This window comes from Leucoraja erinacea, chromosome 3 (assembly GCF_028641065.1).
Source record: "Leucoraja erinacea ecotype New England chromosome 3, Leri_hhj_1, whole genome shotgun sequence".
Taxonomy (NCBI): domain Eukaryota; kingdom Metazoa; phylum Chordata; class Chondrichthyes; order Rajiformes; family Rajidae; genus Leucoraja; species Leucoraja erinaceus.
The window spans coordinates 29430781-29457257 of record NC_073379.1 but is presented as its reverse complement, the minus strand read 5'-3'; the positions used below and the strand labels follow the sequence as shown (position 1 = coordinate 29457257).

General features: G+C 42.0%; 1 protein-coding gene across 1 annotated transcript in view; it reads right to left on the bottom strand.

Moving 5' to 3' along the window:
* Window positions 1-2970: 2970 nt before the first annotated feature.
* Window positions 2971-26477, bottom strand: part of LOC129695429 (endophilin-A1-like) — a 132177-nt gene continuing 108670 nt past the window's right edge. The window contains exons 5-9 of the mRNA XM_055632372.1: window positions 22306-22439; window positions 16955-17113; window positions 9243-9346; window positions 5870-5991; window positions 2971-3728 (exon numbers count right to left, since the gene is read on the bottom strand). Coding sequence (XP_055488347.1) covers window positions 3529-3728; window positions 5870-5991; window positions 9243-9346; window positions 16955-17113; window positions 22306-22439 — 719 coding nt within the window. The 3' untranslated portion in view covers window positions 2971-3528. The remainder of the gene's footprint in view (window positions 3729-5869; window positions 5992-9242; window positions 9347-16954; window positions 17114-22305; window positions 22440-26477) is intronic.

Sequence of the window (26477 nt, the reverse complement as noted above, 5' to 3'; positions counted from 1 at the left end):
CATTAGTTTGCTCAGTTATCATGGAGTGGTGTGCCATCTAGAGGTTTGATCCACTTAGAACAAGGCTCCTAAAAATCAATCGACTGGAAATCAGGGAGAGGGAAAGAAGAACAATATTAAATGAAAATTGTTGAAATGGCCTCAGGGCAAGTGGTTCTGGTTACATGGCTGTAGACAATATTAGAGGATTAGTTAGGTGCTGGGAAAGAACTTGGTGGTATTGTGTTTATCCTTTATCCTTCATTTCTGTATGAGAGCTACAGTTCAGAATGACAGCATACAAGGTTCAGTTTTATGTGTCTTGACAGCAGGACATAAATGCTCCCTCAAGCATTCACTTACTGTCTGATTATGCATAGACCAAAATACACAGTTAAAGCAGAAAATAATAACTCAGACATAATACGACACCTTGGACACAGATAATAAAATATTAGGTTTTGCTGCCTGATGTTCGCGGTGAACAGCCTGAGAAAGCTCCAATGCATGAACTGGGAAACCCAAGACAAGTTCAAGCGCCAGGTCTCCATGGTGCCTCCTCCCATCATACCCACTCCCTGGAACGGCCTCACCAGTAACAATTCCAAGATAGATCTTGGGACTGGGAGGTGGGAATAGGTGAGAACTGTTGGAGAAGGGGTAGGGATGGGTCACATCTGGTCCCCCAGCTCCACAGCATCAATGACTTCATTGCTATGTTTATTACATTTACCATTTTCATGGCAATCACCAATTCTTAGCTAGCTCCTTCCCCAATGTATAAAATTCCCAGCAAGGTCAATATTTAGATCTTTAGGTCAGTTTTTAGAAATGCTTTTAAATAGTTATATGTCTGTGTTCTTGAACTAGTTATCCGAGATTTCAGTCTGATTTCAGTAAAAGCGGATCATGTTCTGAGTTCCAATCTATACCTTTTACCAGCAGTATAGGGCATCATTAGTCCAGGATTGAACTGACAGTAACTAACCCTCACTTTGTATGTTTTCCACTGGCAGCAGAACCAGAGTGAATGCCTGCAGGCGAGACCGATTCATGTTAATGTGACTGCATTTGTGCATCTTTACCTCTTTGGTTTACCTCTTTGTCTTCACCTCTTTGGTTTAAAGCTGGTAGATAAGTTGAAGACGCAGACAAACCCTCCGACCCACTAATTGAAATGGTTATAAATTTTACAATTAAAAAGGATTTGCATTTCTATAACATTTTCCATAAGTGTTCATGAGCCAATATGACAAGGAGAACCGCAACACTTAAAAATAGTCCTATCTTGAGAGAGTGATGGTTTCAATAGACAATAGGTGCAGTAGGCCAGTAGGCCATTTGATTCTTCGAGCCAGCACCACCATTCAATGTGGTCATGGCTGATCATCCCCAATCAGTACCCTGTTCCTGTCTTCTCCCCATATCCCCTGACTCTGCTATCTTTAAGAGCCCTATCTAGCTCTCACAGTTTCCTAGTGTACCAAAAAGCAATATATCTGACAAATATAAGACATGACAGGGAACTGTTTATGTACAGTGAGACCTTGGGGTGCATGCCCATAGCTTGCCCATGAGCGTAGTGACACAATAGCAAAGTAGGCAGTGAAAAGGGATTTGATATGGTTGTCTTCATAAACTAAAGCATTGCTTAGAGAAGTTGTCACATCATGTTGCACTTGTATAAAACATTGGTTGGACCTCACTTAGAGTATTGTTCACTTAGAGTACAGTTCTAGTTGCCACATTACAGGTAGAATGTGGTAGCAAAAGAGTGCAGAAATTATTCACCAGGATGTTGCCTGGAATTTAAGACCGTGGTTATAAGGAGACATTGAGTAAATTGGGTTTATCCTCACTGAGTCACAGTGGACTGAGGGATTACTCTGTAGAAGTTTATAAGTTAGAGCAGCGTAGATGGAATAGATAGTCAGAATCTTTTTCTTAGGACAGGTGAGTCTAGAACTAGACGGTACAGATTTAAGGCAAGACAATTTATGGAAATTTGAGGAAAGCAACTTAGATTTGGGGAGTAAGGCTTTTAGAGAATGGTGAATGTCTGGAAGGAGCTGCCGGGAATGTGGTGGTGGAAGATACAATTACAATGTTTAAAAGGCATTTGGACAAGTAATTGGACAGGAAAGACAATAAGGGATATAGGTCTAATACAAGCAAATGGGATTAGCATTAATCGGCATCATGGTTGGTGTGGACCACATGGGCTGAAAGGGCCCATTTCTTAACACTAATGATCTGTGAATGTTATTCTCTCTGCCAGAGATGCTGTCTCAGTACTGTCCCCTTCAGTTCTACCTGCCCAACAACACAGCACTCCCTCATTACTGCCCCCCCCCCTGCACTATAGTGCCTCCTCTGAATTGGCCCTTTGATACTGCCTCTACCACAGTGCTGGTCCCATTACAACAAAGTACTCCCTCAGAACCACCCCTTTGACAGCATGGAACTCACTCAGTATTGTCCTTACCATACAATAGCCCCTATTTACTGTTCCTCCCACAGAACTGTCCTGTGACAGTGCAGCACTCCATCAGTTCTGCTTCTCTGACTATGGCATTCCCTCAGTATCGCCCCTCCTGTAGTGCAGCATTCCCTTAACACGGCCCCAGCCTGTCACAGCATTACCTCAATACTGCTCTTTTGACCGGTGCTCTTTTAGCACTGCTCCACTGGCAGTGTGGCAATCCCTCAATGGTGCCTCTAAGACAATGCAGTTCCTCTGATGGCACTGAGATACGTTCTGCTTGTCAAAGTCAAGAAGCTGTTCTATGAAATAAAGCTATAAAGCTATCAGTATCTTGAAGGTTGTGTAGCAAGGAATGGTGGTGGACTGAGAGCACAGAGCAAGTAATCTGCCGAGCCAAAAGCATTGTAATCCTTAGAGCATATATCCATTACATGGAAATTTCGAAATTTGATGCTGAAATATGAGACACCAGTACTTTGGAAAAATAACCCAGAGATAGAAAGCGACAGAGTTTACTGACCATTTTAATAGATGGAATTTCACACATTAAGCAACAAATTTTCAATCACTGTATTTTTAGTCAGCACAAATAGAATAAAACAATTCATATAGCACATATATTCTTTCTTATTTTTAGTTTAGATAAATATATTCTCAGGAACCAAACTGTACAGCTTTACCACTGTTACAAAAATAAGATAAGCAAGATGCAGGGGACTCACATGTGGAAACAAAAGATCAGAATGGTGAAGCATTCACTGGTAACGTCCACAATTCGATTGTGCTTTGCTAAGCAAGATGGTTGTGTTGCAGTCCTCACTGAGGGCAGAATGAACTAAACATATCCAAAACAGTAATGATCAGCAACACTTGTGCCTATATTCACTACAGATGGAACTGAGTGCAACAATTAGGATTATGATACATGTAAACCAAAGACTTTACACCAAGGGAGCTCATTGATAACCAGTGTCACAGCATCAGACAATGTCACAAACTGCACCACCTCTATCAGTTTAGCAAGTGGCACAAACATAATGGCAGGTCGGGTTACAATAGTTATCCTAGTGAGGTAAAGGAACTAATACTTGAACATAGTTGATTGGGAAAAATCCAGACTGTCCCTGGAGCATCCCTTCATACCAGTTGTCATCGATTTGGTTGGTGAGAGTGATGACATCACCTTCTTTGAAGCCCAGCTCTCCTTCATTTTCCGGATCAAAGTCATATGAGGCCCTGCAACAGGGTTGGTCTAACGGCGTACCTGTGGTTTAGAAAGCCACAACTTTTATACCCATTATTTATTGATCAGCAAGACCATAATATTTACCGCTGTCTTAATATGTACTCTGAGAAAAATTAATTGGAAATTGATTGCTGTTGTTGCACCCACTCATCATAAGCGGTGACGCAGTGCAAAGCAAGAGGAAAGAACTTGGTGCAATAGGCCAAATGGGCACCAATGCCCAAAACTCTCTGACACCAAGTTAAAATATCTCTCAATCTCAGGCCTTCAAACCTCATGCAGTGGAAAAATAAACAGCAGGAAACCAGATCTGAGAAATCCCAAATATGAAAGACTAAATTAATTATATGGCTAATCTCTGAATAGCACAGCACTCTTGCTTCACATGGCCTGTTCCTGCATTAATGGAGGGCTTGATAATGAGGGCCTTCCAGCACCCCACAACACTGGCTTCTGCCAGGAAATGTCACAACGCTCTGCTTAGCCAAAAAAATGCCACAAAGACCACATGAGGAGCAAAGGAAATTGATTTTCTCATCATCTGATTACCCCTCTGTTCCCGTCCTCATGGTGAATGTTGACTGGAGTCAGTGCTGTATGTTTTGGGGGAAAATGACAATGATTGGTCTATTTTTCGGGAATTGCCCATTCATGAGTGAACGGCTGTTCACCGGGGATGCAACAATACACAGATTGACCAGCTGCAGTTACCCTGAACAGTCAATTGCTGTAAAATAGATCACTCATTGTTGTTCCCCCAGAAATACAGCACTGACTTCAGTCAAAGTTCACCAACAGGATGACAATAGAAGGGGAATCAGTTGATAGGAAAATCAGCGGATCAACCACACCTCTCCCCTCTTTCTTGATCTCTCCGTTTCCATCACAGGGGACAGAATTACAACTGTTGTCCACTGACAAATCCACTGACTCCCTTTTTATCTGAACTACATCTGCTCTCACCCTGCCTCTTGCAAAGACGCTATACACTACCCTCAATGTTGACATCTCTGCTGCATTTCTATTCTCGGACCACTGAGATGTCCTCTTTCTTTAGTAAACACGGTCATAGATGGATCCCTCTCCCGTGTCTCCACTGTGTCTGTTCTCCAGTGGTTCTACTCTGGCTGCTCCTCCTCCCAGATGGAATAAATGTAAAGATTCCCTGCTCGGCACCTTTCACTCCACCAGCCTCCGCATTTAATACATAATTTGCGCCACCTCCAAAGTGATCCCACCACCGGTCGCATCTTCCCATTCCCACCCCTTTCCGCCTTCCACTGAGACCGCACCCTCCTCAACTCCTTGGTTCACTCATCAGTTTCCACCCAAGCCAATCCCTCCCCAGGTACTTTTCCCTGCAACTCACCTGTCCCTTTTCCTTACCCTTTCACATCCATACAGGGACCCCAGCAGTCCTTCCAGGTGAAATAGAGGTTCATGTGTACCTTATCTAACATCGTGGTCCTGATACGGCCTCCTTTCCATTGACAAGACCAAGCGAAGACTTGGCAACCGTTTCGCCGAACACTTGCGCTCAGTCTGCCAAGCCCACTAGATCTCCCATTTGCTAACTATTTTAACTCCTCTCCCCAATCCCATACTGATCCTACAGTCCTGGGCCTCCTCCATTACAAGGATGAGGCCACATGCAAACTAGAGGAACAACACTTCATATTCTGCTTGGGTAGCTTACAACCCAACGGTAAGAACATTAAATTCTCCAACTTTAGGTAACTAACCGAACCCTCCCCCCCACCTTTTCTTCTTACCTCCCCGTCCCCCCTTCTCTTTCCTGGGCTCCACCTGGATTTCCATTTCTCCCCTCTCCTCTCCTTCCAGCTACATTTCTTCATCTGGCTTCACAATTCGCAACTCTTCTTCTCCTTATCTCACACCTTTTATCTATTCACCTCTGGCCTTTGTCTAACCACCTGCCTATAAAAAAAAACACCCACCTGTACCAACATCACTTGCCAGGCTTTGACCTTTTCCTTCGCCCCCCCAACTCCTCCAATCAGTCTGATGAAGGGTCCCAACCCAAAACGTCACCTATCCATGTTCTGCACAGATGCTGCCTGACCCGCTGAGTTGCTCCAGTACTTTGTGTCTTTTTTTGTAAACCAGCACTTGCAGCTTGTTTCTGCAGCTCCAGTTACCTGGTGTCTTTGGACCACTGAGAGTCACTCCACCGTTCGGCTGGGCTTCCTCTGCAAAATCGTAAGTCGTGCGAGGTTTTGGTTTATATTCCCTTCGAGGGCATGCTGTCGCCTCCCTCATTCTGCAAAAAGGATGACATCAAATGAATATCATCTATGTTACTGGTGATTCCTCAGTCCATTACGGACAGCTATCATGCCAAATCACTGACAAAGAACAGTTGGCTATCTACAGTGACCACAGAAACATAGAAAATAGGTGCATGAGTAGGCCATTCAGTCCTTCAAGCCAGCACCCCTATTCAATATGATCATGGTTGATCATCCAGAATCAGTATCCCATTCCTGCTTTCTCCCAATATCCCTTGATTCCTTTAGCTCTAAGAGCTAGGCCTAACTCTCTCTTGAAAACGTCCAGTGAATTGGCTTCCACTGCCTTCTGAGGCAGAGAGTTCCACAGATTCACAACTCTCTGGGTGAAGACGTTTTTCCTCATCTCAGTCCTAAATGGCCTACCCCTTATTCTTAAACTATGACCCTTGGTTCTGGACTCCCCCAAAATCAGGAACATTTTTCCTGCATCCAGCCTGTCCAATCTTTTAAGAATTGGATATGTTTCTATGAGATTGCCTCTCATCCTTCTAAATTCCAGTGAAGCCCAGTCGACCCATTCTTTCATCATATGACAGTCCCGCTATCCCGGGAATTAACCTGGTGAACCTACGCTGCACTCCCTCAATCACAATAATGTCCTTCCTCAAATTTGGAGACCAAAATTGCACACAATACTCCAAGTGTGGTCTCACCAGGGCCCTGTAAACTGCAATAGGACTTCCTTGCTCCTATACTCAAATCCCCTCGCTATGAAGGCCAACAGGCCATGAGCTTTCTTCAGTGCTTGCTGTACCCACAGTGTGACCTGGACCTCAGTGCCTGTGCGTAGCAGGGTGGATGGGAAGAACCCGCTGGGGTTTTGATGATGGTGCACCTGATCTTTGCTCCACCCTTGGAGTCAGTACTGAGTCAGCAGAATTCAATCACATCCTCAACCGAGAGGCCAGACCCACTCTGTACCAAACTTCTCAGCTTTGTATCAGCCACAGTTAACACCGTCTGCAAGCCTAGTTCATTTAAATTGTTCCCAAACCTACATAATCATACTAAACAAAGCAACAAGGTTTGTTCGTTTTCCTGTTATCATATTACTAATTTACATATATTGATGTGCCTTACATTCTTACATAAACTAGATTATATAAATGTCTTCAACTGTTTCTGAAAGCTCGTGATCATGGGAGATATTTAGAGGTTTTGATGACACAAATAATGTGAAGGCCCAGGGGGAAAGGAGAGTGGCCTGAGAATGTCTCCCACTTCCCCCTCAATGGCCTGAGAATGTCTCCCACTTCCCCCTCAATGGCCGTGGCAGTGGTGACAGCCACATGTGACCACTGGCACTTCCCATGAGAGGGGAACACGAGGTTGACCATCGTGATCAGATCCAGAAAGCTCTACGATACGATGATATAGAACTTTATTTATCCCTGGAGGGAAATTGATCTGCCACCATGAAACATGGAATTAAAGTGACGAGTGGAAAGAATTGAGGATGTGCAAAGATCGGGGTGGAGGGGGGTGGAGAGGGGGGGGGGGAGGGAATCAGTCTCAGTCTCAGTCTACCCCACGACAGAAGGGGGAAGAATTGTACAGTTTGATAGTTACAGGGAAGAAGGATCTTCTGTGGCATTCAGTCCTGCATCTTGGTGGAACCAGTCTGTTGCTGAAGGTACTCCTCAGCTGTATTGTCCAGGATGCTCCACAGTTTGAGGAGCATCCTCCCCTCCAAGACCACCTCCCATGAGGTCAATTAGAGAACAGTGCACTGGGACTTCAATTAGAACACTGTCCAGTATTGACCGCCTGTGTAATGGACGGCTGGGCCAGATCAGACATACTTTATTTACTTGTTTTCAGAACATTAGCTCCCTCATTTCACCAACTTATTTCTTCTCATTCATTCACCCTTGAACTTAAATCCCTGTACAGTTTTTGATGCTTCAGCCATAAACAGATATGGCTCTTAGACTTTAAAAAATGAGCTTTTGTTTTAATTTAGTTTAGTTTATTGTCACGTGTATCAAGATATAGTGAAAAGCTATTGGGTGCTAACCAGTCAGCGGAAAGATTGTTTTTATAAAGGAATGCATTGCTATGCCCATCACAGGCACAACTGCAAATCTTCCACAGTGGAGAGAAATCTTTAGTGTATTGAAAAGATTTAACCAACTTGCACCATTTGGATTCTGATGCATTTTACAACATGATTCAGTTAAGCTTTGCTGCACAATTTCCAGTACCTTAATTCAGAAAAAAGCAAACATTTATCTTGAACATTAGTAGAATATCAATCCATGTTGATCACTGTGGCTTGATAATTCAAGGTTTCATTACCACTTTCTGCTCAGTGAGTATTGTCCCGTACTAATGATACTGCCATGAAGTAAGTGTGTTCCTATTAAACAGGAAAGACTTAAGGGCCTGTCCCACTTTCACGACCTAATTCACGACCTCTGCCAAGTTTGCCCTTGACTCCTAATCGCAGCAAGGTCGTCACAAGGTGGTAGGAGGTAGTAGGTAGGTCGTGATTGTAGTCGTAGGTACTCGTGGCATCAAGTAGGTCGGGGCGTTTTTCTGGTCTGATGAAAAATGTCCACGAGTAAAAAAGGTTGTCAATTAGGTTGTGAAAGTGGGACAGGTCCTTTAAAACTAGCTATTAAACTAGATTTGCTTTTCTGATCCACGCTCTTTCATTGAACAGTGCAGCAACATTAACTTTGTTTTTAAACATAATTTTGCAGAATTCCTGAAGTAACTGGAGTAATCTCTCACTCCACCAACCAACCCACTCTTCCCAGCTATTTCTTTTACTGGAATCCTGCTCTGGTTTGTATTATTATAGAGGGGTACATGATGGCCAGCTTGGTCGTGGTGGACCAGTTTCTGTGCTGTTTGATTCAATTACTGCATGTCTACGAGCACTGAATTGATGTGAAATTATTTAGCTTTCAAACAACCGCATTCAGAGAGCAAGATTATCCTGATTATGAGCAATTTGCTGGAGAGGAAACAACTGCAGAAAAGCAATAAAGATAATTAAAGGCAAATTGCTTCAATGTTGTGACGTTACAATAAAACATTGAAAACCATCTACACATCACAAATACATTTCTGAATTGCACCATTTGCTAAAAATAATTGAGATTTAGGGATTGGACTTTTAACTAAACTGAGGCAGGCAGAGTGATTGGTTGAAGTCTGATTCATTCTCTTTATTTTTTGATGCAAACAGTGTGGGCAGCAATTATGTGCTTACCTCTGCTCCAGCTGTACTGAGAGCTCCTGGTAAATCTGTGCCGCCTGTCTGTGATACTCAAGCTGCGCTTGTACCAATGCTGTAAGCTGGTTCACTTGCTCAATCTAAAAACGTTCACAAAGACAAACAATCCCTTTAGTCACATTGCTGGATTTTACTCTCATGCAGCAAGTCTGGTGAACGAAAATTAAAAACAAAACTGCAGTTGCTGGAGATCTAAAATAAAACTGGAAAATGCTGGGAAACATGCAGATCACAGCTTCTGTGGGGAAAGGAGAGTGAATGGTTCAGGTCAATGGCCTTGTATCCTTTTCCTTATAGCTAACGATGACACAGGAGGCTTCTACAAGATATTATGGCAGGAGCATGATGTAGATAGAAAACAAAGCAGAAGTTTTCAGTACACGCCATTGCCAGTATGGGTCTTCTTTATTTTACAAAGGTACACTCACACATATTCACGAGTCTGACAAGATAAAGAATATATCAAATGACACAAATCACACCATTCTATTACTCAGTTCTTGAAGTTACAGTGACCATTATCTACTGATAATGGTATACTGATAATGGGTACTGATTCTGGATGATCAGCCATGATCATATTGGATGGCAGTGCTGGCTCTAAGGGCCGAATGGCCTACTCCTGCACCTATTTTCTATGTTTTTATACACTACAGCTGCAATCCCCCAAAGTCCCTTTCCGCATCCCTTTATTTCCCTGCACAGCTTCAACATTCTCCCTCATACATGCCCATCAGCTTTTTATTATTTCGTCAATACTCGAGAATTGCATGTTTTACAGCCATCAATTAACCAACCACAGTAAACCTTTGGGAAATGTGAGGAAGCTGGAGCACCTGGAAAATGCCAAAGAGCGCAGTGTCCTGACTGGAATACTAAAGACACAGACGACAAGTTATGAATAGTTAAAGACTTTCTCTAATCCTACAAACAAATGATTTGAGATTCTCTCCTATAGTTTAAGCACCAGATAAAACTATGACTTGTTTCACCTAAGCCCACTGGTAATGCAAGCTATCAAATTTGCTTTCTTGACCCATAGCTAGCTAAATTGTAAATGGTTCTCCCACCTTACGGAACTGTTAGAACCATTGCCATCTAATCCCATAATAGCCTGTCCAACAAACATATGCACCAGTTCCAATTTTTCTGTTTGACATAGAATACATAACAGTACATTACTGGACCAGGCCCTTTGGCCCACAATGTCTATACCAAACATGATGCCTGGTTAAATTGATCTCCTCTGTCTGCACATGCTCCATATCCCTGCATATCTTTGTGCTATCTAAAAGTCTCTTAAATGCCCCAATCATATCTGCCCTTGGGAGCGTGTTCCAGGCAAACACCACTCTGTGTAAAAAAACTTGCCCATCACATCACCATTTTGTCCTTCTCACCTTTGACATTTCCACCCTGGGAAAAAGGTTGTCTATCTCATCTATGTCTCATTTAATTTAATATAGTCCACTCTTGTCTTTAATGTGCTGATGCCTCTCATGATTCTGCCCATCTCTCTGTGCCAGAATATCTCAACTCTTGCTTCATTCCCCCCAGTCCCAAAATGACCCTAGACATAGTGATAAATGGCATTCTGGGCCAAGGTACCCTAACCACTTGAGAGAAGAGCAGAATTTGACGGGCAAATGCTTTTTCTCAAATAATACCAATAAACCCAATTAGGGCATTAGCACAATTCTGTTGATGAGAATACATGTGCTGCTGTCTCTTGCCTTGCAAAAATGCTTCAGCTGCAAAGCATTTTGTAACATGAAAAAGATAACATGCACCTTCCATTTATGCTTTCAGTTTTGCATTTATCACGGGTGACTTTAATCTACATATAGATTGGGTCAACCAAATTGATAGCAGCGCTGAGGAGAATTATAGATCAGTTAGCCTTAAATCGGTAGTGGGAAAGATGCTTGAGTAGATTGTTAAAGATTTTATAGCAGCGCATTTGGAAAGCAATGTCAGGATCGGTCAAAGTCAGCATGGATTTATGAAGGGGAAATCATGCTTGTCTAATCTTCTGGAAGATGTAACAAGTAGAATGGATGAGGGAGAACCAGTGGATAGAGAACTGGTTGACAGCCAGGAAGCAAAGAGTAGGAATTAATAGTAAGATTAAACGAGAACTTACCAGTTCGAAGTTTGATTGTTATTTTATGAGGAGTACGTTGAGGAAATACGTGAAGAACCCCGCCAGGACTCATGCATGTCATTCTTCAAAACAGCGGTGTGAAATCACAGATAATTGTAATGACTTAAACATAGTAAAATTAGAGAAGAAATACCAGTTGAGTATATGATCATGGGTGGGAGCGGAGGGAACGTATTCCCTCAACGTAACTCCTCATAAAATAACGATCAAACTTCGAACTGGTAAGTTCTCGTTTAATCTTACTATTTTACTTCGGAGTCACGTGAGTGACTACGTGAAGATTTCAAAGCTCTGTGATTTCATGCCGTGGAAACGAGTCTATGCATCACATCTGCCTTAATGACTGTAGGAGGAATTGTGTCAACATAATTTAGACATGAATCCGACATTGAAATCCATGAAATTTATTAACACAAAATTATAGCCCCTATTTATGGGGTAAATTAAATTACAGAAGTTAAAATTGTTTCTGCAAATGTTCCAGGTTTAATGACTGGTTTATGATGAAATAGTTGGAATGTTTTTTCCCCTGACCATCCTGCTGTCTTGAGGATTTGGTCCATTGGTACATCCAACTGCATAGCTGCCGACGTAGCTGCAGCCCTGGTGGAATGAGATTTAAAAATATTAGTATCCACCCCAGCCTGTATTAGAACCTGTTTCAGCCATCTTGAGATGGTCTGGACCATCACTCTTTTGTGTGGTTGCTTATGGCTGACTAAAAGTGCCTTCTCATTGCTTCTGATGATTTTCGTGTTCTCCATGTATAACGACAAATGTCTTACTATACAGAGACGATCATCTGTTGGGTAAGGCCTAAATTCTATATTGAGGCCTGCTGATCCCTGTCTGTTCTGCTTTACGAATTCATAAATATGAAACGTAATATTTTCAGATGAAGAAGTCATGTTGTCCAGTCTTAATGCGTCCTGGCGGGGTTCTTCACGTGGTCACTCACGTGACTCCGAAGTAAAATAGGTAATTTTCAGAATTGCAGGCAGTGACTAGTAGGGTGCCGCACGGCTCGGTGCTGGGACCCCAGTTATTTACAATATATATTAACAATTTAGACGAGGGAATTAATGTGACATTTCCAAGTTTGCAGATGACACAAAGCTGGATGGCAGTGTGAGCTGTGATGAGGATGCTATGAGGCTGGAGGGTGACTTGGATAAGTTGAGTGAGTGGGCAGATGCATGGCAGATGCAGCGTGAGGTTATCCACTTTGATGGCAAGAACAGGAAGGCAGATAATAATCTGAATGGTATCAGATTATGAAAAGGGGAGGTGCAATGAGACCTGTGTGTGCTTGTGCATCAGTCACTGAAAGTAAGCGTGCAGGTACAGCAGGCAGTGAAGAAAGCTAATGGCATGTTGGCCTTCAATGCAAGAGGATTTGAGTTTAAGAACAAGGAGGTCCTACTGCAGTTGTACAGGGCCCTGGTGAGACTGCACCTGGAATATTGTGCGCAATTTTGGTCTCCTAATTTGAGGAAGGACATTATTGCTATTGAGGGAGTGCAGCATAGGTTCACCAGGTTAATTCCCTGGGATGGTGGGACTGACATATGCGAAAGAATGGGTCGACTGGGCTTGTATTCACTGGAATTTAGAAGGATTAGAGGGATTCTTATAGAAACATATACAATTCTTAAAGGATTGGACAGGCTAGATGCTGGAAAAAATATTCCCGATGTTGGGGGAGTCCAGAACCAGGGGTCACAGTTTAAGAATAAGGGGTAGGCCATTTAGGACAGATGAGGAAAAACTTGTTCACCCAGAGAGTTGTAAATCTGTGGAAATCTCTGCCACAGAGGGCAGTGGAGGCCAATTCACTGGATGTTTTCAAGAGAGAGTTAGATCTAGCTTTTAGGGCTAAAGGAACCAAGGGATATGGGGAAAAAGCAGGAATGGGGTACTGATTTTAGATGATCAACCATGATCATATTGAATGGCGGTGCTGGCTTGAAGGGCCAAATGGCCTACTCCTGCACCTATTGTCCATGTTTCTATGTTTCTATGACAACCAGAAGCCAATGCAACCATTTTAATTGATTTAACCCAGTTAGTTTAAATGTATTTCCTTTGTTAGTATTTTAATTTTTATTTATTTTAATAATGTTAAGGTGCTCATGTTTTTTTTCAATTTCTATGTTTCTATTTCAATCTCAGCAAGAGCTGTTCGTGTCACTGAACGTTTAACACAAGCACAACCCACACCCAGGTGAAGAAGACCTCAATCTGGAGTGGATACACGAGGGTTGGAACCAGGGCGAAATGGAGTGAATGTGGGCATTGAGCCAGAGTGCGGCAAGCAGAAGGAAAGGAGGGGGGAAGAGGGGAGGGGAGAAGTAATGCTTGCATATATGGCATGGGGAAAGTTAGATGCAGGGTCGGGAGGCAAAATGGAGCAGGGAAATGTGTAGGGGTGTTGCATAAATCTTGGAAAATGTCAAAAGAAAAATTTAAATTGGGTGTCAACCATCACAGGAACTGAAGCTGGAGGTCAATGATGAGAGACAACCTGTTGGAGTAGAAAAATAATCCAATGCATCTAAAGGCATAAAGCCTTTGGCCCTTTGGCCTAATTTGCCCGTGCCAACCAAGATGCCCCATTTACACTCTTCCCACTTTAACCACCTTTGGCCCATGTCCCTCTAAACTTTTCCGATCCATGTACCCTTCCAAATGCCTTTTAAATGTAATTATAGTACCTGCCTCAACTACTTCTCTGGCAGCTTGTTCCATATACCCACCATCTTATTTCAATTTTTGGCAAAAAAAATGATTTCATCCACTTGCAGCTATTGGATGGGAATCCCACGGACAGACTTGTACTCAGCACTTTCCCCTCACATTTTAAACAATTGGGAGTATCATTTCCCCTTCATATCTCCTGCATGTGAAAAATTCACCCACTTCTGCATTAATGACTTACCAACTGCACCTCATCAAAATGGCACAACTTACAATCTTTAGTTATAATCCTGATTAAAACTCAAAGTACATCATCTTGAAAGTAGCGCAGCTTAGTGATTCCAGTGACCTTGCTGCAAAATTATTTTTACACATGATGCATCAGAAATCCCAGTGCCAGCCTCCTGACCACAGAATAAAACACCTACACTGATAGTTCCCAGTGAAAGAGAACTCTGCCTGCTTCACTGTCATCGTCTGAGGGATCTGCACAACCCCCCCCCCCCCACACCCCTCCTCCCTCCGTCCTACCATGGAATGATGTCTGATGGCTCAGTCTAAAAATCGTGTATCATTACCCCAGCTCCTGATCCCTGCAGCCCACATTTTCTGAGAGAGCTCTGCATGAACTGACTCACTTCCAATGACTCAGCGTACAAGTGGTGCTCCAGCTGCCCGCTAAGTCAGGAAGATCAAGCTTCCATGCATCCTACAGGGAAGAAACCTCAACGATAATCTATTAAAGTAAGGATGTCCCAATGTCACCGTCGCCTTGCTGAACACAAACCTCGGGTAGGCACAAAAAGCTGGAGTAACTCCGCGGGACAGGCAGCATCTCTGGAGAGAAGGGATGGGTGACGTTAAGAATCAACCATTCTTTCTCTCCAGCAATGCTGCCTGTCCCGCGGAGTTACTCCAGCTTTTTGTGTCTATCTTCGGTATAAAGCAGCATCTGCAGTTCCTTCCTACACAAACCCAGGGTATAGCATGGTAAGTAGGAGGAAGCCCAATTGACAGGCTGGGGATGTTTTCAGGGATCTGGGCAATTGGCACTGCATTGAGGGCATCTAGAGGCTGGCAGTGAAGTCAAATCAGGAACACCAGCACTAACAGGAGATCCAGGAAGACTGGGAATGGGCCACAGGGTGTGGGGAAAGAGGAAATTCAGTGGTCAAAGCACTGGGTAGATAAAGGGATTATAAATTTGGCTCAGGACTGAACAGGATAGTAGTGTTGGAAACTGTTTTTTGACAGGAAAAAGCAGGAATGACAGATACTCAGAAAGCAAGGAGTCTTCCTCATGTTGAGTTGGGGCAGTTTTCTGTTGGTGGCACATTATCAGCTGACTGACACAAGGTTGGTGAAGTAGATAGTTCATAGGTTTACGGTGAGGGGGAAAGATTTAATAGGAATCCAAGAAGTAACTTTTTCCACAAAGGGTGGTAAGTATATGGAACAAGCTACCTGAGGAGGTAGTTGAGGCAGGTACTAATCCCAACGTTTAAGAAACATTTGGACGTACATGGATAGGTTAGATTTAGATAGATTTATGGGCCAAATTCAGGCAAGTGCAACTAGTGTTGATGGGACATGTTGGCCATCGTGGGCAGGTTGGGCCAAAGGGCCTGTTTCCACGCTGTATCACTCTATGACTCGAGACAGGGGCATCCATTGTAATTTGCGCAAACTGAGTTTGGAATTATTTCAGCTGCTCATCTCTTTCCCCCACTCTTCACCTGTTCCGCTTAAATTACAATTGGGATAGATGCAAATCTAATGATGCTATTTGGGTTATTAATGTTGGAGTCCTCAGTTGAAAACCTGGTGCAAGATGGTGTCATGTTAATCTGCAGGCAGCACACCGGCACAGACTCGGTGGGCCGAAGGGCCTAGTTCCATGCTGTATCTCTAAACTAAACGTAATGAATATTTCCGACCCGAAACATTGCCTATTCATTCCCTCCACAGATGCTGCCTGACCCACTGTGTTACTCCATCACTTAGTGTTTCACTGCAGAGAGAACAGCATAATCCATTCACTAATTGCATATTCATCAGACACCAATATCTCTCCGCATAAGGATGAGGAAACCCAATCTGGTCAGATACGACTGCAGGGAACAGAAATATTCAATTACTGTCATGGTCCTAAACAGCAAACCAAGGTCAGGATTTATTTTGAAGATAGACACAAAACGCTGGAGTCACTCTATGGGACAGGCAGCATCTCTGGAGAGAAGGAATGGGTGACGTTTCAGGTCGAGACCCTTCTTCAGACTGGTTAAATTTGGGAGACTGATATATTTAATAAGCGTTTTCACTGAAACTTTTACTGAGTGCAGAAGAAATTGTAGATTAAGACAGAGATGGAGCTAATTAACACACTTAGCCACCAAACAAACCATTTATACACCAGGCATTTAGTTTCAGTAGAGGTATAATAGGAATGTCACAGAAATGTTAAATCTGAACTCAGTGCATAAGCAGTCTTTAATAATTGCTTTTACAACAGGCCCAGCTAGTGTCATGCTGCAGTTGCAGGCCACAGTCCCTGAAGTCAATGGGAGAGTGGCCAGAAATGGTCACATCTCAGCAATTCCTTTTCAGGCGGTTGAAAGGAATCTGCTGAAACCAGCACTGTGTGAGCAGGTACATCTGCTACCTCTCCCAGCATGAGATAATGCCTGGAGCGTCAGCAGATGCAAGATGGAGGGGACATGAAGATGAAATAGCACACACCTTGGTGAAAAACAATAACATATTCTGGTCGGGTACTGAACAATTGAAGGCTAAGCTGATTCCAAGGGCACAAAAAACAGGTCCTTACATCACTCTCCAGTAGGTTAAACATGCTCGATTCTGCAATTTCTTTCGATTCATCAAATTTCTCCAGTGCCTGTCGAATCTCGTCATCTGGGACCTTCCCTTGTCTTTTCTTCTTGTAGTCAAAATCCAGTCGCCGTCCCTCCAGTTTCTTTAGATGGTGCTGCCAGTGAATAAATAAATGTATCTCAGTGAGACTGACAATCATATTAAAGGGAAGGCACGCATAAAACCAGATATATCCTGATCGGTGTCAAACTCTCGATCTCTGTAGGATACATACAGCACACTGGTCAATGAAAGATTACCATTGTCTCTCTGGTCTCAGTTAGGTAACGTTTATGATGTAATGCGGACTGATGATATATGGATAAAAAAGTTGCAAGAATAACAGATGGCTTTTCCTGACTTGTCTCCAAATATTTCATGGGCCATTGTACAGATACATCTTGGCAGTTCCTTGAATAGTTGCCATGTGACATACTGTCCATGATGCTACCACTTCAGAGGTGGTGGAGCCACTCACAGCAGTGGTGGGTTTATACACCAAAATAATTAATATAAAACACACCACAAACACACTAGAATGCTTAAATATCCAATGTCCAAGCAGCAGCTGTAGAGAAACAAATAGTTGACAGATCAAATCTGAGACATTGGCTGGAGTTTCTGCTTTAGGCACAATGGTTATTCCTGGGTAGACAAAAATGCTGGAGAAACCCAGTGGGTGAGGCAGCATCTATGTAGGTATGTTGCAAAACGTACCTGAAGCGTCGCTGAAAATCTGTCCCAGCCCGTGTGCGCGATTTTGGCGCCGTTTAGAGGGGGGGCGGGTTTAAAACGCGATTTTCCCTAGGCTGTTCAAATCGAGGTTTTTCAGCCTAGTTAATTATTAACGAAAAATTGCTGGAAGATTCCCTGCTTGAGCTATTATTAGTTTTAAGGGCTTTATTTAATTGTTATAGTAGGTTAAAAATTAACCTCTAAACCCCCGACCGCCGACAACGGGCCAGATCTCATACAGGGGATAACGGAAGGTAGGCTGTTTATTTTTATGTTTAAAAGGGCTTCTTAAGATCCCTTTATACAAAGTTTAATGTTGCGAGTAGCTAATTTTGGGCCCATTATATCCCGCAGTGTTTTTCTGGGCATTTGAGGGCACAAATCTACCGCAACGTGAACATTCTAAACCAGCGCGTTCACAGGATCCCACTATAAAGCTGATTTAAATGGACTTTAATTTACAGCAATTAAACACTAAATTCCTTCCATTTGGCCTATAAATTAATGTAAATGAGATTTAACAATCATGTTTTATTGTGAATTATTTGTGAATATTATTTGGACACTTTGGCTATTTAAAAATGTTAATCATTTATTAAGAAATGGATAGATGTTTAGATCTAGTAATTGAAGTTTGGAATTAGCTACAATTAGGTAACTAACTAATTATATGCTTTAATTTCACATCATCCAAGTAAGATTATTTTATATTTGTTTCAGAATGCTTCAATCTATGATACCTGAACATTTCATTCAGTTCTCTTAATTTTTAAGAAGGTTATGGGCTTTTGACTGTCCACGATCACAGCTTTTTTGTTATGTCCACAGAAAATCAATAGGGAACAAGATGCTAATATCCGAGTATGAAAATGGCCATAACTTTTTAAATACTTGAGATATGAAAGTGAATTAGGTGTCAAATTAAACTTATTTTTATGCTTTATCTGGTGGGATAAATTGCAGACTTGATTTTTAAAATCTCAAAATTTTGTAACATTGCTAATCTATGGAGTGAAGGAAATAGGCAACGTTTCGGGTCAAGACCGTTTCTTCAGCATTTTTGTCTACCTTTGATTTTCCAGCATCTGCAGTTCCTTCTTAAACATTATTCCTTTTCTAGTTCCAGGAAATTGTGCCTATTTTGAAAAGGTTAATCTATAGGAGGTGCGACCTCAACAAGGCAGTGGCATCATCTGGCCACGCTCTTATTTCATTCCTACCATCGGGAAGAAGGTATAGAAGTCTGAAAAACTGTAACCCTCCACGTTCAGGAACAGCTTTTTCCCAACAACGATCAGACTCATGAACACTACAAACATCAACTAAACTACTATCAATGGTGTATAGAAGCTGCGGTGATTTCCTTTCACATGATACACTGCAATTACACATCAAGCACACGCCAATCACTGCCTGCCAAATCTCTACTACTAAAGAGGACAAGGGTAGCAGGTGCATGGGAACATTACTATCAAATGGTTTTCCTCCAAGTCACATGTCATCCTAATTTCAAAATACATTGACGGTTCTTTTTTATGCTATGTTTAAATCCTAGAAGTCCATCCCCAACAGCAGTAGGAGGCTTTTAACAAAAATGCAATGATTAAGAAAGCAGCTCACCACTACATTCTCTTGGGCAATAAAGGCTCAACAACAAATTCTGGCCTTGCAAAAGACACATTTCTAATACAAGTTATCAATAAAAAAAGTACTACAGGACTAAATATAATGGAAATGATTCTGAAAATGAATGACAGAAATTACCCAGTGGTAAGAGCAGAGTAACTTGCTTCATGCTGTGGAAAACAGAATTGCAGTATCAATTAGTCAACCTTTCACACAAAGGGATCATAACTTAACAGTTAGACAAGCTGCCAGAGGAGGTAGTTGAGTCAGGGACCATCCCATCATAACTTAACAGTTAGACAGGTTTGGAGGGATATGGACTAAACCCGGGCAGGTGGGACTTAAAAGTGATGCAGACAGAATTGCTAGTTATGCAGAGGTGTACTATTTCAGATTCATGGTAAGTTGAAAAAAAAACAGTTTTGGCCTTAAAAATATTTCTATCAATATCGCTGCAACTGCCAGTTCCAGTTTAATTTCTGAAACCCTTATTAAAAGAACCACAATTATTGGATGGACCCTCAGAACCAGATCAGTGCGTTAGTGAGGCTGGATTCTCTTCGACTGTTTGATGAGTAAATTCTGTTTAAAGATGGAGGTTGCAAACCAGCACCAAACAGCAGCATTAGTCTCTGTTTCTTACAGCAACATCATCATTGAACTTTATTGATAGTGAAATGTACCCAGTCACATCGTCTCTAACTGGTTGATGCATTATCTACATATGCAGCCAAGTTTAAAAAACCGAGTTAGCACATTAATGGTTCAATTTGAACATGATTTGCTCAATGTCACACCACAATCATTCAATGGCCTTTGTTAGCGCACTGCAATTTCTACACTACACATTCAAGCGATCTTCTACCCAGCTCCTGACCACGTGAAATGTAAATTTTGAAATTGGATGGAAAACACTCTTTTCTTTACCACAGCATTAGTCCTGAAATGTTTCTAAAATATCTGTGTCTACATCAGATTTAAATATATTTAGGAATATTACTTATCTAGCTAATGACTAATCAGTATCTTGGGGGCCAGTGTAAGAGCTATAAAAGAAATTATATTGTCTTAAATTGGTCTTAACATTCCAAGGTTGCAACTTCAATCAGCAGAGATGATCAGTGATCGTTAAGATATCTGAAGTATGTTCCTCCATGTCTGGACATTAATTGAAGTAAAATGTATTTATTGGAGAAATGAATCCAATGCATGTCCTCCAGAAGTCAGTGCACTGTCAGCTTATTAAGAACTAGTCATAATAATTAAAGCATTTTAATTGCAAAGTATTTTTATTTTCCCCTCGTCCTCTGTGCTGTAATGATGTGGTTTGGGAGTATTTCAAAATTAATTTTCAAGGTTCATCAACATGGAATGTAAATATGACCGTCAAGTACCATTTGAATAATATTTATATGTAAATAAAACAAAGTGAAATTAAAAACTAATTTTGAGCACAGCTTTATCATCAAAATTAGGATTAAGTACCATTGTCAAGAAGATGTTGAAAGTACTGGGGTTTTATTATTTGAGGAGTTATTAGATGATCTGTCTTGGATAAAATGTGATATCAAAGTGAATCCCGCTTATCCTTGGTGAGTCATTCCGACTTCAAATCATGCGTCAAACCCACAAACCATTGTTTTATCCGATACAGCCTGGAATACAGCGGATTAAGGGAGATGGATGAGTTCTATCAAATATTACCTGCTTTTCTCCTATCACTGGGAATGCACACCAATGGCTTTAGAAATTAGCGAGATTCTCAAAAGGTTTCCCACATTCCCACTTATGATGGACAATGAGGCCATTTGACCCACTAAGTCTATGCTGATTTGAAGAGCAATCTTATCAATTCTATTCCCCCACTTTTTCCCATCTTGTTTATTTATCTCATATGCCTAACTCCCCTGAATCTCCCTACTACCTACCTACACTTGGGGTGATTTAAGGGGCCAGTAACCTACCGATTAGCATATCTTTGGAATGAGAAAGAAACCAGATCAACTGGGGAAACCCTAATCAGTCACAGGGAGAAGGGACAAACACCACATAGCGGGAGGCATGAGGAGAGTGCAAGTAATTCAGCTACTACTCGTGCTTCCACAAAGCAAATTAGATATAACGCTCCATTTCTCCATCCATTTGTATGAACAGGGGCCAAAGTGGTTATAACACGATTTTGATCCAGATCACTAGACAGCCAATTAAACGTTATTTTGGAAATTGGCAAGAAGAGAAAAATTTGTCTTTGAAATGTTTCCTTGCAGCATTCACGCAGTAATCAGACGTCATTGTCACTTGAAAACACAGTTGCTATTTTCAATACAGGAGACCTTTGAGACTTACAAGCGATCACTTCTATTGATATGAGAATGTTACTCTGTTAAACAATGAACATACAGCCTTTAGTATTTTTAGCTCGCAGTAACAAAAATAAACTTACAGTTACTAAAAAGGCCTTTATTTTTGAAAATCCTGTGGGGGAAAAAACATTGTTATTGCGAGAGCGATATTCTCTAGCTCCTAATCCCATTTTCTACCATTGGCACAATTGTTTTTATAATGCGATATTCTATGACTCAAGGTTGCTAGGGGCACCTCTATCAGATTTTCGCGGAACTACCTGTGTTGGGCTGGAGAGAGGAATGGAAGTAGAAAGAGTCTGGATGAGGTGGGGAGGATTGGGGAAATGAAATGGGGAGAAAAGGGTCATGAGGAGAAGGGTTGGGAAGAGGTGTGGAAGAGGTTCAGGTAAAGAGAGGTGGGGCTGAGGTGCGGAAATATGGCTGGGGACTTGCAAAGATTGGTGCAAATAACAAGGGAATGAGGGGAGGTAAATGGGCAGGGTGAGCATGCTGCATGTGAAGCCTATTTCTAACTCTTCCTCCTTGGTGAATAAATGCTCCAGAACAATGGCAGCTATCCTAGACTTAATTCTATCAATACCTGTATTTCTTTCAGGTCTTTGTCATGGAGATTCTGTAGTGGGTCAATGAAGTTCTGCTTTACTTCCATGTCTAGGGCATCTTTGACCTCAGCCAGCTGTTTCATCGTTTCCCCAGCATCCAGCAGAGCCTGCCCTGGAACACAGTTACAAAACATCAAAGGTTAGTTTTGGCGACAGTAACAACAACTCTGTCCAAAGTTGAGTTTCCATAAATAAATTGTAAACTTTCAAGAGATTTTCGGAATGAAATATCACCTTATTATCCAAGCTATATAACATTACTAAAAAAGAACAAATTCCTACCATGGTGGCAATATCACAAATTATCAATGCTGATATAATTACTATAATTGCCAAACATGTTACCAGCAAAGGACAATGCAAATTTATGGAGAACGGCAAATGACAACAGCAAACATGGCCACGTCTGTCAGATTCCTTCTTCCTTCTCCTTCCTCTAACACTGCCACTGAATTGGAGAACCAGGTAACACAATCACCTGCCTTACATCACAGCATTCACATCCATTTGTCGAATACTGAAAGTTAATTTACACTTGTACATTTGCTTGATATCAGAGCTGATGTGTGCGTGTGTGTGTATATATATATATATATATATATATATATATATATATGTGTGTGTGTAAAAGTGACACACTGAACTTTTTTCATTTATTACATTGTTTACAGTGTACTGCGTTTACATATCATATTGCGCTGCTGAGAGTAAGAATTTCATTGTTCTATCTGAGACATTTAACAATAAATCACTTGACTTGAAAGCTCACTAACAGAGATTCAACAGACTTTGTGTCATTCTCTCATGACCCTTCCCCAGTGCCTTAATATCCTCACACAATCAAATATCCAGGGTTCAATAGAATTTTAGGTAGCAAGGGAATCAATAGCTATGCAGTGAGTAGAGGAAAGTAGCGCAGAGTAATGTCTGCATTGGTCTCACATTGGACATCAAAGCAGGTAAATGGGGCTGAATGGCCTCCATCTGCTTTTATTTCTTGTGTTATAGTTTAGAATTGTAATCTCCATTGATGCACATTACTAAACTTGATCATTTTTAATACCCATATTGATACCAGTTCCCTTGAATAAATATCCACGCGGATGTGGAATATGAGCAGCCCCTTCCTCAGTGTCAACAGCAGAATGACTTCAGTTCACATTGAACTTTGGAATCAACAAATGGTGTCTCCAGGCTGGCTGAGCAGCCTATCAGTTAAAATAATCCTCACAGACCACAAAACTAGGAAGTAAAGGTTTAAAATAATACTTTGAATATTTTATAGACCGCAAAGATTGAACCACACATGATTGAAGAAGGGAACTGAAACATCAAAGAAAATTGTATATCAGTTTACGTGCTTACATTTGGTTTTGAACAGACAATTTACTAAGCAGTAATTATGGCTTAATATGCCATTATGAACTGGCTCAAGGTTCATGCAATAAATGTAGTTTTCACAATAATTTACAGCACGATTTGATCATAAGGAACCTGCTCTGCCTGTTCTGGTAGTTTAGCTTGACTGTGATGAACCAGCCTGCAAATATTACTGGCAGCCACATCAGGATCTGTGTTAAAGTAAGAATGCACAAAATTCCTGAAGATGCTCTCTGTTTCCTGTAATTTAAGTAAGGGCAGCATGGAAGAGTTGCTACCTTACAGTGCCAGAGATTTGGGCTCTATCCTAACTACGGGTACTGTCTGTACATAATTTGTACATTCTCCCCGTGACCGCGTGGGTTTTCTCTGGGTGCTCCAATTTCCTCCCATGCTCCAAATACTTCCAGGATTGTAGGTTAAGTGGCTTCACTAAAAACTGTAAATTGTCCCTGGTGTAGGATAGTGCTAGTGCATGGGAATCGATGGTCAGCCCGGACTCGGTGGGCCAAAGGGCATCTTTCTGCGCTGTATGTCCAAACTCGAATATCCAAGTAAATGTTAATAATTTCTTTATCACAGTGCCACAGAGGTAGAATTTCTGCCGTACAGCACCAGAGACCTGGGTTCAATCCTGACTACAGGTGCTGTCTGTATGCAGTTTGTACGTTCTCCCAGTGACCGCGTGGGATTTTTCCCGGTGCTCCGTTTTCTTCACACATTTCAAAGATGTGCAGGTTTGTAAGTTAATTGGCTTCTGTAAATTGTCCCCAATGTGCAGGATGGAACTAGTATACAGGTCATCTTTGCTCGGCATGGCCTTGGTGGACTGAAGGGCCTGTTTCTACGCTGCAACTATAAGTAAACTAAACTAAACCTCAACCATAGATAAATCCAAATTCGAAAAAAATCAAACGGTTTAAAAGTATAGAAATAAAAACGTTAGCAATAATACCTTGCATTATAGACACAGAAGGATCATGAATTTATCTATAAGAGATGAATTTATTTCGTGAACTGGTTGGCATCAGTTGTTCAAATGCTCAACCAAAATGAGAAGAACTTTTTTCACACAGAGAGTGGTGAATCTCTGGAACTCTCTGCCACAGAGGGTAGTTGAGGCCAGTTCATTGGCTATATTTAAGAGGGAGTTAGATGTGGCCCTTGTGGCTAAGGGGATCAGGGGGTATGGAGAGAAGGCAGGTACGGGATGCTGAGTTGGATGATCAGCCATGATCATATTGAATGGCGATGCAGGCTCGAAGGGCCGAATGGCCTACTCCTGCACCTAATTTCTATGTTTCTATGTTTCTAAAATAAGTTGGGAATTACTGCCTCCAAACTGGCTGTAATTCTAGACCCCACAGATTCAGATTCAGATTCAGATTCAAACTTTATTGTCATTGTGCAATGTACAGTACAGAGACAACGAAATGCAGTTAGCATCACCCCAGAAGAGCGAACATAGAATAATGAGTAATAAAATATATATACGCACACAGTCGTAGTAGTGCAATTTTTCTGGGGAAAGGAGTGTCCGGGGGGGGTGACTGGCAATCACCAAGGTGCAGAGTTAAGTAATGTAACAGCCGCAGGGAAGAAGCTGTTCCTGGGCCTGCTGGTCCGGCAACAGAGAGACCTGTAGCGCCTCCCGGATGGTAGGAGGGTAAACAGACTGTGGTTGGGGTGAGAGCAGTCCTTGACGATGCTGAGCGCCCTCCGCAGACATCGTTTGCTTTGGACAGACTCACTGGAGGGGAGTGAGGAACCGGTGATGCGTTGGGCAGTTTTCACCACCCTCTGCAGTGCTTTCCGGTCGGAGACAGAGCAGTTGCCATACCATATTGTGATACAGTTGGTAAGGATGCTCTCGATGGTGCAGCGGTAGAAGTTCACCAGAATCTGAGGAAACAGATGGACCTTCTTTAGTCTCCTCAGGAAGAAGAGATGCTGGTGAGCCTTCTTGACCAGTGTTGAGGTATTGTGGGTCCAAGAGAGGTCATTGGAGATGTTGACCCCCAGAAACCTGAAGCTGGAGACACATTCCACCTCCATCCCGTTAATATGGATGGGGGTTTACTCAACAATATATGTTGAGTAAAATCATTTTTCACACATCCCTTGAAATCATTATCTGCATCAAGTTAAATTTCCTATTCCTAAGTTTAGTTTAGAGATACAGTGCGGAAGCAGGCCCTTCGACCCAGCGAGTCCGCGCCAATCAGCGATCCCTGCACACTTACACTATCCTACACACACCAGGGACAATTTACAATTTTACCAAGCCAATTAGCCTACAAACCTGTTTGTCTTTGGAGTGTGGGAGGAAACCGGAACTCTTGGAGAAAACTCATGCAGGTCACGGGGAGAACGTACAAATTCCGTACAGACAGCACCCGTAGTCAGGATTGAACCCAGGTCTCTGGCACTGTAAGGTAGCAACTCAACCCCTGCACCACCATGCTGGCCACAATTAATCTATTAATAAAGAAACTGTTTCTGCTCAGTTTTGTTTCACCCTCACCAAATTTCAAATATCTTAATTAAATATTCCATCTGTCTCCTTTGTTTCATCGAAAATAGTCTGGACGTTCTTCTCTTAACCGTACTTCTACACCCCAGCAACATTCTGCAACTCAGCGATACTGACAACCATCAACCATTAGTCTGAACAAGGGTCCTACCCGAAGCGTCACGTATCTATGTCTTCCAGACATGTTGCCTGACCCACTGAGTTACTCATCACTTTTAGAGTCTTTTTTGTGTACTG